At 38.1% G+C, this 15295-nt stretch overlaps 4 protein-coding genes across 4 annotated transcripts; all 4 read right to left on the bottom strand.

The window, feature by feature from the left end:
- Window positions 1-1599: 1599 nt before the first annotated feature.
- On the bottom strand, window positions 1600-7304 carry CBG14663 (the record flags this gene model as incomplete). Its single annotated transcript, XM_002644632.1, has 9 exons — window positions 1600-1688; window positions 1734-1888; window positions 2157-2256; window positions 3461-3543; window positions 3591-3766; window positions 6147-6205; window positions 6252-6362; window positions 6783-6879; window positions 7230-7304. 9 exons carry the CDS (start codon window positions 7302-7304, stop codon window positions 1600-1602), a joined length of 945 nt encoding a protein of 314 aa, XP_002644678.1.
- Window positions 7305-8313: 1009 nt separating this feature from the next.
- Window positions 8314-8537, bottom strand: CBG27732 (the record flags this gene model as incomplete). The annotated part of the gene is made up of 2 exons (XM_045239715.1): window positions 8314-8399; window positions 8447-8537. 2 exons carry the CDS (start codon window positions 8535-8537, stop codon window positions 8314-8316), a joined length of 177 nt encoding a protein of 58 aa, XP_045099571.1.
- Window positions 8538-9624: 1087 nt separating this feature from the next.
- On the bottom strand, window positions 9625-10056 carry CBG14661 (the record flags this gene model as incomplete). Its single annotated transcript, XM_002644631.1, has 2 exons — window positions 9625-9716; window positions 9768-10056. 2 exons carry the CDS (start codon window positions 10054-10056, stop codon window positions 9625-9627), a joined length of 381 nt encoding a protein of 126 aa, XP_002644677.1.
- A 187-nt stretch (window positions 10057-10243) lies between these two features.
- On the bottom strand, window positions 10244-12453 carry CBG14660 (the record flags this gene model as incomplete). Its single annotated transcript, XM_002644630.2, has 10 exons — window positions 10244-10353; window positions 10404-10618; window positions 10872-10971; window positions 11015-11117; window positions 11164-11268; window positions 11316-11427; window positions 11473-11608; window positions 11654-11886; window positions 11988-12175; window positions 12220-12453. 10 exons carry the CDS (start codon window positions 12451-12453, stop codon window positions 10244-10246), a joined length of 1536 nt encoding a protein of 511 aa, XP_002644676.2.
- Between the last annotated feature and the right edge of the window lie 2842 nt (window positions 12454-15295).

The following is a 15295-nucleotide window of genomic DNA, read 5'->3' as shown; positions in this document are numbered from 1 at the left end:
GTCCAATCAAACAGTTTTTTTGTTTCGAAGAAGATGAACGGATCCGACTATCAACTCATCGTCTCGGAATTTCGCCTTTTTGGAGTAGAAAAATGAAATAGAAAATCGTCTTCATGCACGTCGATGTTTTGTGAGGTCGTGGTAGTTAGAACGCAATCTACTGGGCAGTTTCTCATGATTCTGGAGAATCTCTCAGAATTCCAGGTCCCTTCAGAATCCCTCAGAACCTCAGAAGCTTTCGTAACTTTCCAGAAACTTTCTGAAACGCTTGTTTGTCAAGAAAACCTGAAATTCAGATTCTCGGGACATTTTAACTCATTCAAAAAGCTAATCCGGAAACCGGAATCCATCATCCGGAATCCGGAACACAGAATCCGGAGTACATATTCTAAATCCACTACACACAATTCGTAAACATAATCCAGAACCCAAATAACCGGAATCCGGAACTCTGAACCCGGAAATCCTGATTCCGGAATCCGGAAATCCGGATATCAGTAACCGTGTATAATGGTCTCTGTGTATGGGGGTCAGAATCTTTAAATTCTTCAAAATCAGGCCTTCACAAGGTAGTCGCAGAGCTTCAAAACCTTCAAAATCTCACTTTTTGAGAGTGGAATTAAACTTTTGTGGATTGGCCAAAACGGGGTTTTCGGAATTTTTCCGGTTTCTCGTGTCCGGATCACGTTGATGGCTCCAAGTTTTTCGTACGTAGGTTTTGAAGGGAGACCTTTATTTTTCATGTTGACACCTTTTCACGAATATTGACCTAAATAGGTGTTTCAGTACAAAATGAGGGTGGAATTAAACTTTTGTGGAGTACTGTAGAAGTGCTCCCTCTATTTGAAGGGGCTCTCTATTTGAAGTACCCCTCCAATTGAAGTACCCCTTTGGCTACCTCCTTTGATTTTCAGCCGTTTGTTCTGTTGTTTTGATTGAATCACTGTCCGATTTCAAAAAATACTGGCACCTGAGAATTTAAATGCCTTTGCTTTAATACATATGAATTTTACGTTCGAGCAATTTTTACAATCAAGCTTGGAATATTTGATTTAAAACATGTTACCAAGAAAGCAGAATTTTAATCAGAAAATCCCACTGAATTCAAAGAAAATAATTTCGTTTAACAAAAAGGCGGATTCAAGGACGAGACCTCGTAAATCGACACGAACGGCGCCCGCGAAATTTTCAGGTGCCAGTTTTTTAACATTCGAAAATATTGGTGTTTTTGCTTTTTTTTTTGTTATGTAGAAATTGTAATGGAATTTTAGTATAAAGATTTCACTAAAAAGTTATGCTCCTCCATAGAAGATCTGTTCTCAAAGATCCCACAAAAAATAAAAGTGCCCTTCTAATTGAAGGGCCCCTCTAATTGAAGTACCCCCCTAAGAACCCCACGAAAAAAAAGAAGGGCCGGCCCTTCTAATACAGGTTTTACGGTATTTCTGAAGATTTCAATGAGAGTCTTGATAATTAGCAAAGTACTTCTTTAATTCTTTCAAGTCTCTCTTGAATTTGTTATCCACAAAATTACAATAATTTAAACACATCCTTTATTCGATAAAATAGTAGCTTCGATTAAATAATTCCATCAATCCATCAAATCAGTTCGTCCGGGAGGAATTCGATGCGCTTCTTGCGTGATCGTGGTTGGTATTTGACCATAACATCCAGAACTTGGTCCATGACTGAAATATTTTTTTAAATATCAACAAAATACTTGTATTTCTCACCTCTGGACCAAATAAAGTAAGCAACCAAGATGATGAATGAGTAAAAGAATACAATTCTAGCCAGGTCAATAGAGATGTTTTCATGAGCCACTTCTACGGCCTCCACCTCAACTTGTGGATCCTGAACCAATTCTACTACAGCAGGTGTACTACCTCTGAATTTCGGAGAAATTAGAGGATCATTTGAGAACACATGAATTCCTCCGATCCAGTTTTGACGCTGCCAATGCGGTGCACAAAGTTCAGGGACACCGAGGAAAGCAAGAGATTTCTGTGATAGATACCGATGATTTCTCAACTGCTAAAGTGTATGTCATACTGTCACCAACACTTCCATTGTTTTAATATGTCTCATAAAATTGAGATAATTGAGCACGAAGTGGCAGTGTGCATGCATTTACGTTCACATTTTCCTTAACTTACCTCATTGGAACAGTTTGCTGGAAGATGTTCCTCTCTTGATCCGTTGTTTGAAGAGCTCTAAGCTCGTTGCAGCAGAGCCGGATCTGTGACGTGTATGGAACTCAAATCACAGACGTTTACTTTTTAGAGTCTGATATTAGTGCTGCGTACAAACGAAATTCAACAGAGAAACAAGTGGCAGAGGATATACTCTGATTATTCAACAGGGAATTGGCATATAAAAACGGGGATCAAAATCTGCCCATAGAAACAACGAACAAGAAAACAAGGACATTAAAAATAAGTTTCAAATACAGGAAATGAGGCAATAGGATTGAGGCAAAATCGAATCGGTTAACATCAAGCTACTACAACATCAGTTCAGTGACCATATCAAGCTGAACATAACAAGAGAACAGTTATCCGAAAAGCGAAAGCCGATAAAAACCTAGTTCCAAAGGAAAGTCTGTTTGTGTAGGGCATTTCACAAAAATACAAAAAATCTGATTTCTTCGATATGGTGATTTACAAAACAGAGATAGAGGAAGTGAAAATTATTGAGGAGAGGAATTTGAACAAAAAATCATTCGAATAAGTTGTCAACTGTGTGAGAGCGAAGCATTACAGAGGACTTTGAATCGAAATAAGTGGTTGGTATACTTTGGGAAAGTGGTATTTAAAAGCGAGAGTTATAGAGTTTGAACCTGCTTGAAGAGAGGCCGTATTCATGAACATTTACTTTGTAAATCATTTACACTCAAAAAATTTACCAGAAGGTAAATAGAAGCGTGAAAATGTACTGAAAATCTTTTTACTGTTTTAAATGATTTACCTGTTTTCTCAATTGCCTGTTTTCTCAATTGCCTGTTTTCTCAATTGAATTGAAAGATGCCCATTTTATGGCACATTACTCTAAATTTGTTGCTCTATCCATTCATGTCATTTGTATCAAAAATCATAATTTTCAAGTCGAACAGAAACGGAATTTATGTTTAAAGTTGGATAATATTATTTTTATAATACTATTCTATCAATACATAACTTTTTTGGAATGAAAAGTTTCCGAAAATTAGGTGTAAACATCAAACGAAATTAGTACCCTTATTTACCAAAAGGAGGAGTATTTACCAAAAAGTAAATGTTTTCCTTCAATTTTCACGTTTTTCAGTTGGTTTTTGTGAGTAAATGATTCACAAAAGTAAATGTTCATGAGTACGGCCTTAGATTTGAAGGAAAGAATAAAAGAAGGGATTTTTGCAAAATCGATATCAAGAACTGGAAGGATGGGAGAGTATAACAGAGGAAAATAACTCAGTAAAGCATACGATTAGTGATTGGAAAGAAATGACACTGATTTCCAGCGATTCCTTTGACATTATAGCGATAAATGTCCTCCGTTTCGATTCTTCTGAAAAAGGAAATCAGTGGAATAGAAACGAAGCAGTAAAAGCTTACTGGATACAACGCTTTTCCGAATGAAGTTCACCTCGAGTTTGAGTTTTTTTCCCAATATCGATTGTGAATTTTTTTCCGCAAATTTCCACCTCGCAACTCTTCTTATTTTTTCTATAACAGTCCTCTAACACGAGTTCTGTTCGAGGATCATATCTATACCAACCGGATCCTCGTGCCTGTAAAAATTGAAAATTAGATGCTTTTATTTTTTGTTGATAAACTTGTTTTAAATCTACATTGGTTTATTGAACGATATAGAATGATACAATAAAGGGGCTTTTATACTGGTTACATGATAAAGAATTTAATAAAAGAAAGTGATTGCGGGGAATGCAATGCACATTCCCCGGTGAATCACCATCAGAAGAGTGCGATTTAGCACACTCCCGGCTTTAGAGAAAAGAAGACACAACGAAATTTAAAATTAGTTGTCCAATTGACACTGAAGAACTGAGTGATTACGTCTTCGGCGTCCACTCGCCTATTGTAGTACTGTTCTGCGTCACGTCGTTAGTGTCTTTACTCGTATCGTCTTGGCGAGCGTTCGAAGGTGTGACATCTACGGGGTCCATGATTCTACTGGATACGTCTCGTAATGTCGTTAACGTCGCGTCTTTGTGATCTAACACCTCGGTGGTCTAGCATGAAAGATCAAAATCTCTCGTTGGAGAGAGGCTCCGGGCGGGAAAAGCATCCTCGTCGGTCCACTTTTGATTTGAGCAAGAAGTTAAGTTCTTCTTCGTTGTTGCTTATCATAAAAATAAGATTTACGGTTTGAACAATCCATATTGTTCGGACGTGAGCTGCAAGCTCGGGTGCAACTGATATCTGACGTGCTACGACCGCTGTCTTATAGCTTTCTTGTCCTCGTTCAAATGCGTCAAATGTGATCGTCCTCACCAAGTCCCGGCCACTTTGTTCGAATAACTTAGACCTGCTAATCCTGTGTCCACCAGCTCCCCAAGTCTCACATATGCCAATGACTTTGTTGACTATATCAAGAGTTGCCAATCATCTGGTACTGAATGCCGCTTGCGATGCAGAAGTGAATATTCCCACAGCGAATAATATTAGGTTGATAAGAAAGTTTCTTTCTTTTTGGAGTTGTTTTTAAGGATCGATATCTGGCGCTCCAAGTGGTTTAGCGGGCCAAATCTTTTTTTGTTAGAGAGCTGTGTTCAGTGGCCATTAGATCCTAGATTTTCAAATTTTCATCTTTCTTCGTGTTGAAGAAATGACGATTCTTTTAGTCCTTATCCGAGTGCACATTGGCAACTTGATTATATTTTTATTTTTATTTGGTCTTCAAACAGCTGGTATTTGGAAGAAAATTGTGGATGTATATAAGGGACATGTTCGTCATCGCCTACAATTTGCCTTTTGTTTGAGGAATTCCAAACAAGAGAGTTCAGTTTGAAAGATGCCAACGGCCTAGTGAGTCGGATCTTCATCAATTGCTAAAAACCGGGGAGGTGCATCCATTTCAAACCATTTGTAAAATGTCGCAGGCATGGTCCTCTAGTCAACCAAGTATTGTGAGATGATCGAAGTCTCTTGGCAAAGTCAAAATCTGGGTTGATTCGTACACCGTGTTTTTCTGGACTACAATATGTTTCGTCATGTAGACATGGGTATTTTTCACCTATCATTTCTTCGCACGTTCAAATGGCTGAATGATGTCATTACAGTAGATGATAAGTGCGTAAGTTACTCTGTCAATTTGCGGAAGGGTCAGTTGATTGCCAAGAAATAGCTATCTCTGGACGTCCAAGAACCTAAATTTTCCTTAAAAATAGGTATGCTATGAGTTTGATGGTCGGTCAAAGTAATGGACACTGGGAAGTTTTAGTTGAAGGTACCACTATAACTGCCACCTTGTGTAGTTCATAATTAGAAAATATGAACTTGACAGTCTAATCAAAAGAGGAGAAAAAACCAAAGTTTGCTTCCAGTGCGGCAATGCGAGATCGCTTGTGAATAGAGGGATCAGCCATAAATTCATGACCTTTGGCTGAATTGTTATTTTGCACTCATCGTATTCTCCGGACCTTGCCCTTCAGGAAAAGTAATATTTTGAAGCTCTTAAACGTCATCTTGATAGAGAATACTTTAAGTGAAAAAATGGCACAAAAAAGGAGTAGTCCCACTATTTCAATCGCAGCCCTCCTCGTTCTGGGCCGATGGAATCAAGAAATTACCGGAGCGTTGCCAGACAACTATTGATGCTAATGGACGTTACTTTCATTGATCTAGCTCCCTCCGCATTGAGAAAAATTTGATCAAAAGTTTTGCCAAAAAAGAAAGAAACTTTCTTATCAACCTAATAGGAGAATAGAAGTACCAATGTAGAATCCTGCCACGCGGGACTTTGAGCGACCGGGGTTTTCAACCCACGATGCACCATGTTTTATTGAACGATATAGAATGATACAATAGAGGGGCTTTTATACTCGTTAAATGATAAAGAATTTAATAAAAGAAAGTGATTGCGGGGGATGCAATGCACATTCCCCGGTGAATCACCATCAGAAGTTTGCGATTTAGCACAAAACTCACTTCGTAAATCCAGAAGAATTTTCTATTGCCCGGATTTTTGATTTTGAAGATCGTGCTGCCTAAATACAAATTTTCTTATTTTCAGATCCCACAAATTAGTATTACCGAAAGTATTATCCTCTTGTCGTTTGATATCCGAAAAAACCTCGGCGGCCATTTCGGGCGTGCACTCCAGGCGGATGTCAACATCATATCGACACTTTCGGACGGGAACGCCTAAAAAGGTGTTGATTATTTGAGACGCTACTGTCTTTGATTTTACTCTCTAGATTCAATTTAGTCTTGGATAAACACAAAAATGACAGTGAAATATGAAATCTCGAAAAATTCATAGGGCCGGTCTGCTATACGGATTTACTGTATACTCTAAAAACCAATAAAAATGTTACGATTTTACGTTTTTCGACATTTGTACACTAATTCTCAATTGCTTTTTAAGGCAATTTCTATTTTCATTCATACGAATGAAAGAGTGGTTTTTCAGAATTTTACAATTTCACTAGCTTGTTTTTTGTAATATAAAAATTTCGCGCAAATCCCTGAAGCGGAGCCAGTGAGAAACAAAAAAAACCGACAGACAGGGGCGGGGGTAGCGGCAGATTGGTAACCTACAGAAAAACTTTTCAAATAACTCACTTTTAAGGCACAAAAAACAAAATGAGTGGCCACAATCATCAATCCGTGTCGGTATCATTTGCTCGCACAAGCAAATGCCGCACATGCTGTCAGTTTGCTGGAAGTTGTTGGGATTCGCTGAATTACAGTTATTATACGAGAATTCCACTTCCCAACTTACGATATTTGACGTCAGCAACACCACGGATATTGAAGTCATTTACTTTTTTTTTGAAAATTCAACTCACTCGATTTCTTGCCGAAAGTTCCTTTTTCTTTGTAATCTTGTCATTGCATCAAAATCGATGATCCATACGTCGCCAATCTCGTTGACCTTACAAGTTTTTGCTCCGCTCATAAACGATATTCAATATGGTCTTGAAGATCAGGATGGAACTCGTAACAGGGAAAGTTTTTCCAATAGCAGAAGGTTGTCTGTGGAACGTCTGGACAGAAATAAATCCAAACATGTTTCTCCTCCTCTTCTTCCTCTTCTACTACTATTTCTTCTTCTTCTCTCACATCATTCAAGTCTTGCTCCATTTTTAATAATGAAGGTTTGGAAACTGTGAAAAACAGAAAATTGAATTATATCACAATGTCATGTTAATAGCAATCAAGTGGTTCGAAAAAAGCATGCATTCGATTTATGGAGAAGAGCAAATGGGAAATGGATACAAAATGATCTGAGCGAGAGAGCGTGTGGAAGCAAGAGAGAGTTGTAAATACCGCGAAAACTCAGATTTGAATGACACTAGTACTGAAAGCAGAACATAAATACAATAAGAAGTTTTTAATTCGAGAATTGACTTGCAGAATTTTTTTCGAATGATACTTGTCGGAACAAGTATTTTGAGAAAATTGCAAGCTTTTGGAAATTCAGAAATTAGGAGAAAGTTAGAAAACGAACGAAAAATGCTCTAGTGGCCTAAAATCCTTTATACCTCTTGATATTTTTAGAAACAATATGAATCAATCGATATGCGAAGTTCAAGATAGTATTACCTGCAGCTGGGGGGGGGGGGGAGGGAAGTTGGACTAAGCATCGAAGGGAGGAAGATGTATAGCAGAAGGCGCGAGTGAGAGAGCGTGTGGAAGGAAGAGCGTGCATTCGAATGGTACAGGTCCGTTAATTGTGTACCAGGCTTAATCAAATCGCTCTATCTTGCAGCCAACCAAATGGAAAAATGAATACAAAAAAAATTGATTCAAACCTTTGATTATGGATGAGTAGCGTACAGGACAATAAAAACCGATATGTTTCTATATATTAGGGGTTGCAATTGATACGTCTTAGTGGTTCCAAAGAGAAAAAAGAACAGTCCTTCAATGATACAAGAAAGGCGAGCGGGAGGTGGATAGGAGAAGGCTTGAGTTAGAGAGCGTAAGGATGAAAGAGAGTGTCAAGAGTGGCGCGAATGCTGAGATTTGAATGATACATGTACTGTGAAACCTTTAATTTAAATATTCGTCAACAAGGTAAGGTTTATTTCGCAGATAGGAAAATAGAGATGACCACAAAGTTAACAGGATATCTTGCTCCATGCCCACATCAGACTTCCTCCATGACTGGCCGAACACGTTTCTCGCCAGAAGGTGGCTGGTATTTGACCATTACTTGGAAGACTGGGCCCATAGCTAAAAATGTTAACTTTTTTTGTTAATATTTGAAATATTATTCTCACCACGCATCCAGATGCCGTAAACGATGAGAACGATGAACACATAAAGAATGATAATTCTGCTCAGGTCAATCGCAATATTTCGTGGAGTCATTTTCTGGACTGTTCAGAATTGGAGAAGTCGACAGATTATTTGAGAACAGATTTTCCTCTCCGACCCATTCTTGGAATTGACGATCCGGTGCACAAAGTCCAGGAGCACCGAAGAAAATGAGAAAGAGGAATAGGGGTAAATGCATGATGTGAGAAGTAATATAGTGACTGGTAATTCAACGATACGTTTGCTGGGGCGTTTTGTATTGGTTTTCTGCGGCGTTGAATGTGGAAATTTTACCATGTATAACCAACACTCTATCACTTTATCTTTTTGTCTGATGTATGAATAGAACGATATCTCAACAGACTAATGATCCTAAAAAATGGGAAAGGAAAATCAAAGACCAAGGGAGAATCTATTCAAAATGCTTGCCTGGTTTTTCGCAAGGTCAGCCGGTTCAGGTTGGGCAATTGCACAAACAGTTCATGAAATTGAGCAACTGAAAATTTCACTTTTCCGTTTGAAGGATGCATCCGTCTAAAGTAAAGTTTCATATTCAGGACCAATTGCTACAGAATAACCGAAATGGAAGAAAAAGTGAAAACTGCCCAAATTGTACTTTTGTCCAAATCAATAGTTTTGCTGGAAAGTGTAAGACGACACTATTCTCTGAAACCACAATTAGCTCTGCAATAATGATAGTCTCTTCTCAATTTTCAGACACATGCTCAACTTGGCTTGATACTAGTAAATTTTGTTGTGTACTCTACATGTAAGAAGTTATAGTTTCTCCCTAAATCCCACTTTTTATACTTTTTCTGTTTCATCAATCAGGTAACATTCCTTTCAAGTCAATATTTATAATCAGCAATTAAATCTAGTTAGCTACTTTTTTCTGAATATGTTGACTGCTCTTTTTCCATGTGAATGAAACTTGAAAATCCAAATATCACTCGACTGATTTTTATCAAACCGAACACACCAAAAATATGAAAGCATATTTTCTGATGATTTCGATTAATCTGATCTATGTATCAAACAGTGAATTTAATTTGTTCATTAAATTTGAATAAGTTTCAACACATTATTTAATCAAAAAACGAAATTTAGGTAATATCAGCTTCCATTCGATATTTCTATCAATTCATAAAATCAGTTCATCCGAGACGAATTCAATGCGTTTCTCGCCATATCGTGGTTGGTATTTGACGATGACATCCAGAACTTGGTCCATGACTGAAATATTGTTTTTTTTTCAGATATCAACAAAGGATTTGTCTATCTCACCTCGGGACCAGATACAATAAGCAACCAAAATGATGAATGAGTAAAATAAGACTATTCTAGCCAGTTCAATAGAGATGTTTTCATGAGCCACTTCTACGGCCTCTACTTCAACTTGTGTATCCTGATCCAACGCTACTGCAGCTGGTGTACTACCTCTGAATTTCGGAGAAATCAGACGATCGTTTGAAAACACGTGAATTCCTCCGATCCAGTCTTGACGCTCCCAATGAGGTGCACAAAGTGCAGGGACACCGAGGAAAACAAGAAACAGAATAAAATAGAGGTGCATCGCTTGTAAGAAAAGAAGAAAAAAGTGACTTTCGGTACAATACAACCCGCGCTCGGGCTTTTATGGACTGTGCGACGACGAATATGGAAATTCTCTTATGTATCGCCAACACTCTATTTCTCTATCTTTGTCCCTTGAACAATATTCCAACAGTTTATTGATCGTCACAGAAAAAGAAGAAAAAAAATCATAGACCAAGGAAATATTTCAACTCTTTGTGAATGATGTCTCGATTTCTTTGAAGATCAGCAGGCTCTCCAGCATAGGTTGGGTACATGTCGGAACAGTGAGCAGCTCCTGTAAAAAATTGTGGATGACAAAATTGTTAGATGTTTTAAATGATATACCTTGAATGAGAAGTGGGGTCATATGATTAGCGGTGTTGTTGTTATACGTTCCAAGTACGTGCCATGGATCGAAAGCTCCGTTTGGAAGGACGACGTTAGTTGCTTGGTAGTTGTCAGCACCTCCATACTTGTAGAGAGTTTGCTTGTTATTGTCGCGAATGAACTTGATACCGACATCGGGTCCAAACATATCTGTGCACATGTCGATGAAGTATCTAGAATTTTAAAAAGAGATTTAAACTTTGAAAGCAGTTAATGCGACATTTTGAGAAAACTAAAATGCTAAATTCAATTAGCCGTAAAGGCTCTAATGAAACGGCACCCAAACCGAAAATTTCTCAACTGCTAAAGTGTATGTCACACTGTCACCAACACTTCTATTGTTTTAATATCTCTCATAGAAATTGAGATGATTGAGCACGAAGTGGCAGTATGGATGCATTCACGTTCACAGTTTTATTAACCTACCCCATTGGAACAGTTTGCTGGAAGATGTTTCTTCCTTGGTCAGTAGTTTGAAGAGCTCCAAGCTCGTTGCAGCACAGCCACATCCAACCACGATTCGCAGCTGGAAACGTAATCAAATTCACAGGAAAGGGGTATAACTCTACCAAGTTCTCCAGAATTGTCATAACTGACATTAGCCAGAACTGCCATCATATCTTTATAAGAGTTTTGGAATGGCCCCACTGTATCCCCATTCATTTGGTTGATCTAAATAAACCAAATTGTAAGAGAAAAGATTCGTTGTTTCACATACCCAATTCACAGTGTTATTGACACGATTAATGACATCTGGGACGTTCTTGTCGTTCATTTTGTTGCACAACTGCTGAACATTCAATCCGTTCAATGTGGCAGCATTCTGAACTTCTCAATAGAAAACAGCTGATAATGCAAAAAGAAACTCACTCTTCCGTCATAAGTGTATTGAACGACTCCTTGGAAAAAGCCGTACAAGTTGGCAAAGAAATTGTCAATGTCATGTTGAGTATACTGTCCATCAACGAATGGTGGGGAAAGGCTAGAATGATTAGTAGGAATAAGATAATTTATGAGAAAAACTAACTCAAAATAAGCGTTAAGTTGTTGAATCCCTTGTTTTGTAAGACTCAATTGTTGCATTTTGTAAAACGCATCTTTCACATTTTGCCAGCAATCCGTACTTGTTTGATTCAACACATCTTCGACGACCATGGCGTACTCTAGAAAGAAACATCTCAAAAAATATTTTTAGACTAATTGCAAACCAAAAAAGTCAAGAGTCCAATCAAGAGGAGCACTACTGGCAACAGCTCCAACAGTGTCTTCTGGATGTTGCTGGCGGAACAGAGCGGAGAGAGTTCCTGGATAAGATCCTCCGAATGTGATCCACTTTGGATTTCTGAAGTTGTACTGAATGTTCATCTGGCCGATGAAATTGTGAATGTCAGCGATGGCTTGGCTCATTGTGCAAACTTTGATGTTAGGGTAGGACAGGTCTCTGAAATTGGGAAACTGTGCATAAAACGGAAATACAAAAATTAGCTTGGAAATTTTCGAACTTATTTTCAAACTGTTGTGATTGGTAAAATTTGCACTTACTTGTATGGTCTGCTCTGCCCGAAACATCTATGTTCCAATTGGAAAACATCGGCTCCAAACTCCTTAGCCCATTTCAAATATTGATAATTTGGATTCTGAATCCACAGATCTGTGGCTGGTGCTTCTCCTTGGATCATCAAAAACACAATGCCTTTTTTTTGAGTGTAGTTAGAGTTGTACCAGTAATGCTGAGAAAGAGCGGTTAGAAAGTTTGAAACAATCGAAAATCAACCTGATCGTACATGGCATTGTTAGTGTTGTCAAAGTTATCAACTTTCTGTGGAAGAGTTTTTCTGGTCAGGTTGGCAATTGGAGTATCAGCATTTTCAGAAAATCGGTCACCATGAGCCACGAATCCCTGGGATGTTGGACGACCCAAAAGGTAAGGAGGGAGGTGTGGATGTCTAGCTCCCTCGGAGCCAGCTAGCAGTGCTCCAAGAACTAGTAATAATTTCCCACACTTCATCATAATATGGGAAAAGAGACTAAAACTAGCAACCTTATTTCTCTGGCAGAAAATGAGTCTTTATCATTTTGTCGGTACATGTAACGGGAGTGATAAGACAAAAAATCATGACAGAGTGAAGAAAAATGTGCAGTGCAATGGGAATTGAGTCGGAGGTTTGTCATCATTCAAATAGTCTTTTCGATTCGTAACAGAAAACATTGTGGTTCGAGTTAGTTGGAACATAATGTTAGTTACAAACAGATGCGGTAAAAAATGATGGATATGTGACACGATGACATCTTGAAAATGCTTGCTTGAGAACAGCAATAATGACCACAAAACAATACAACGGAGGGTGGAGATTGTTAGTCGGTGGGGTCTGGAAAAAATTGCATTATGTGGGAAGGATCTCACTTATAATTTTTCAGCTCATTTTTTTCCGTTTTACAAAATTGTTTTTCACAAGTTTTGCTAACTTTACTTGAAGAATTTCGATTTAATGTTATGACCTTACCTGACAATGAAACTTCAACATCATATGAACAAAAATTTTAAGGAAATTTCAGGATTGGTTAAAATAGGACGTCTAGACACTTTTGAAAATTTTGGATTCAGCTCGCCAATTTCAACCGAGTCATATCATTTTCAGTACCGGAAATCGCGTTTTCAGTGCGAAACAGCAAGGACCAATTTAAAACTACTTGCTTGCCACCCATCGCAGTCGTCAAAAATCTCTGACACTTCATCAGTAACTCAAAATTATCTTTCTCCTTTTTCTTCGTTTTTTCCAACCCTCTCCTCCTTCTTAGGTCCAAAATGATAATCCTAGTCAGTGAACGCACCAACCCAAAGAGCCCAGAACTACTTTTCTTCTGCTGTCACAATATTTTCTTATCTACTTGTTCGCGCATTCAAAAATCCCGGAAGTATGTGGCGGTGTGCCGCCAAAAACATTGTATACACAGCAGGCGCCAATTTGCATAGTGATGAACCTACTACTAAGGACAGGACCACGAAAAGAACTCTTGGCATTTTACATAGCTTCTTGATTTTTTCATAGAAATTCTGTTGGAAAAAAATCTGTTCTCGTTACTTTTAGTGTTGAAAATACTGACATCTGCTCAAGTACTTGGCGGTGGGCGATTATGAGAGAACACATTTTTCTGAGAGAGATAGGACCAGACGTGCTTTTTTCTGTTCATAGTTTGTGGACTTCAAACGGACCACCGAAAGCTCAATAACTATTTGTGAAAAATTTCGTAGATAACATAAAGCAATATAAGTGATAATTTTAGTTTTCACTTTATGATTTTCTACCAAAAATTGTTTTTTCAATCTCTTTTTTTTCCAACATGCTGTTCATTCTCAAAAAAAAAAAACGAACAGCTTCAGATGAAAAAAAAAATGAAAAAAGAACGTGTGTTTTTTAGTTTTTCATTTTCCCACTGAACGCATTGGTATAGGGCCAATATATTTTTTCCTCAAACTTCAATGGTCTGTAAAATTATTTTTTGGGAAGACAAAAAGGTTCCTTTTTTCCATGTGCATATACAATTTTTTCTCATGCGCTCACATTTAGAAGTAAGATCAATCGGAACACACTAATTATCTTGGAATCGCTGCCGAGATTTGTTCTGTCTGCTGACGAAAATTTTGGCAAACTTCCGTGTGGCTCAAAAACTGCTCGAAAGAATTTCTCGCTATATGTTCTCTGGCGAAGAAATCAAATAAACAACTACTTCCGATGTTGAAAGATGAGATTTGCAGACGTGAGACACATGGGGCGGTCACAGACGGAATCAAAGCCAAACTATCTCCCACGCTTAATTTCCTTTTCCTCATTCAAGTTATTGGTACAAAAAACTACTGCGACGGACCTCACTAGTCTAGAGGTCCGTGAGACGTTTCCGTCTCAATCAAAAAGTCAACTTTTCTTTTTATTCATACTTGGTGTTTTTCTTTGCAATCTGAATCATCTTTATACGTGTATTAAGTATAGATTCCAGAAATCAAAATGTACTCTTACAGAGCGCATCTTTCCACCTGTCTTCTGATCCTGAAATTTCCAATCTCAGTTTCAGAACAGGTGTTTCCCATACGATTTTACCTCCTATTCCATGTACAATTCGAATATTGGCTCCTCTTGTCCTCTCCACAGCAAAAACACTTGTTTCGATTTCTTCATTTTACCCGTTTTCTCCCTTCATTCAAGATTGCAGAAACAGCATCACACATGAAAACACGTTGTCTTGTCCTTCTTTTTTTTCCTGGTTTTTTTCAGCGGCTCCGCCATGAATAATTAGGCAATAATTGCTGGGTACTCGATAAATCTTGACCATCCTGTAAATAGCATGCGTTTTCTGCTTTTTCGGAGCAGTGAGTACACTAGGGGAATAACAACGCCCTTGATGAGTGCGATGTAGGATATCTTGTATCATATTCTTACAATCCGTGGAAGACCATGACGTGATAGCTTCTGGGTAGATGTCCCAATTTCCTGGTTGTGAGTCATCAAAAATGTTGTTGATTCCTGTAAAAACGGAAAATTGTTGAAAAAGATTTATGAAGAAGATTTGAATGCAATTCAGAGCAAAGTAAACTGAGATGTTTTTTCAAACAGATATCAAAGTTTGGAGAGTAGTTTTAGAGGGTAGAGAGGGGGGGGGGGGGGTGACATTCATGGTTATATAGGTTATCATTTCTTTGAATCCTTGTCCATATAGCTCAGCTCAGGCCCTCTAAAATTTTTTTCACCAGTTCAACTTCTCAAGAGGGTTTATTAGGCAAAATCACATGAATTGCTTTCTGTCCTTCCACCTGTAAAATCAATATTACCGTAAAACCTGTATTAGATGAGCTG

The sequence above is a fragment of the Caenorhabditis briggsae genome (genome assembly GCF_000004555.2).
Source record: "Caenorhabditis briggsae complete genome, chrX, whole genome shotgun sequence".
NCBI lineage: Eukaryota > Metazoa > Nematoda > Chromadorea > Rhabditida > Rhabditidae > Caenorhabditis > Caenorhabditis briggsae.
Note: the sequence above shows the minus strand (reverse complement) of the source record. Positions and strands in the feature narration are given on the sequence as shown.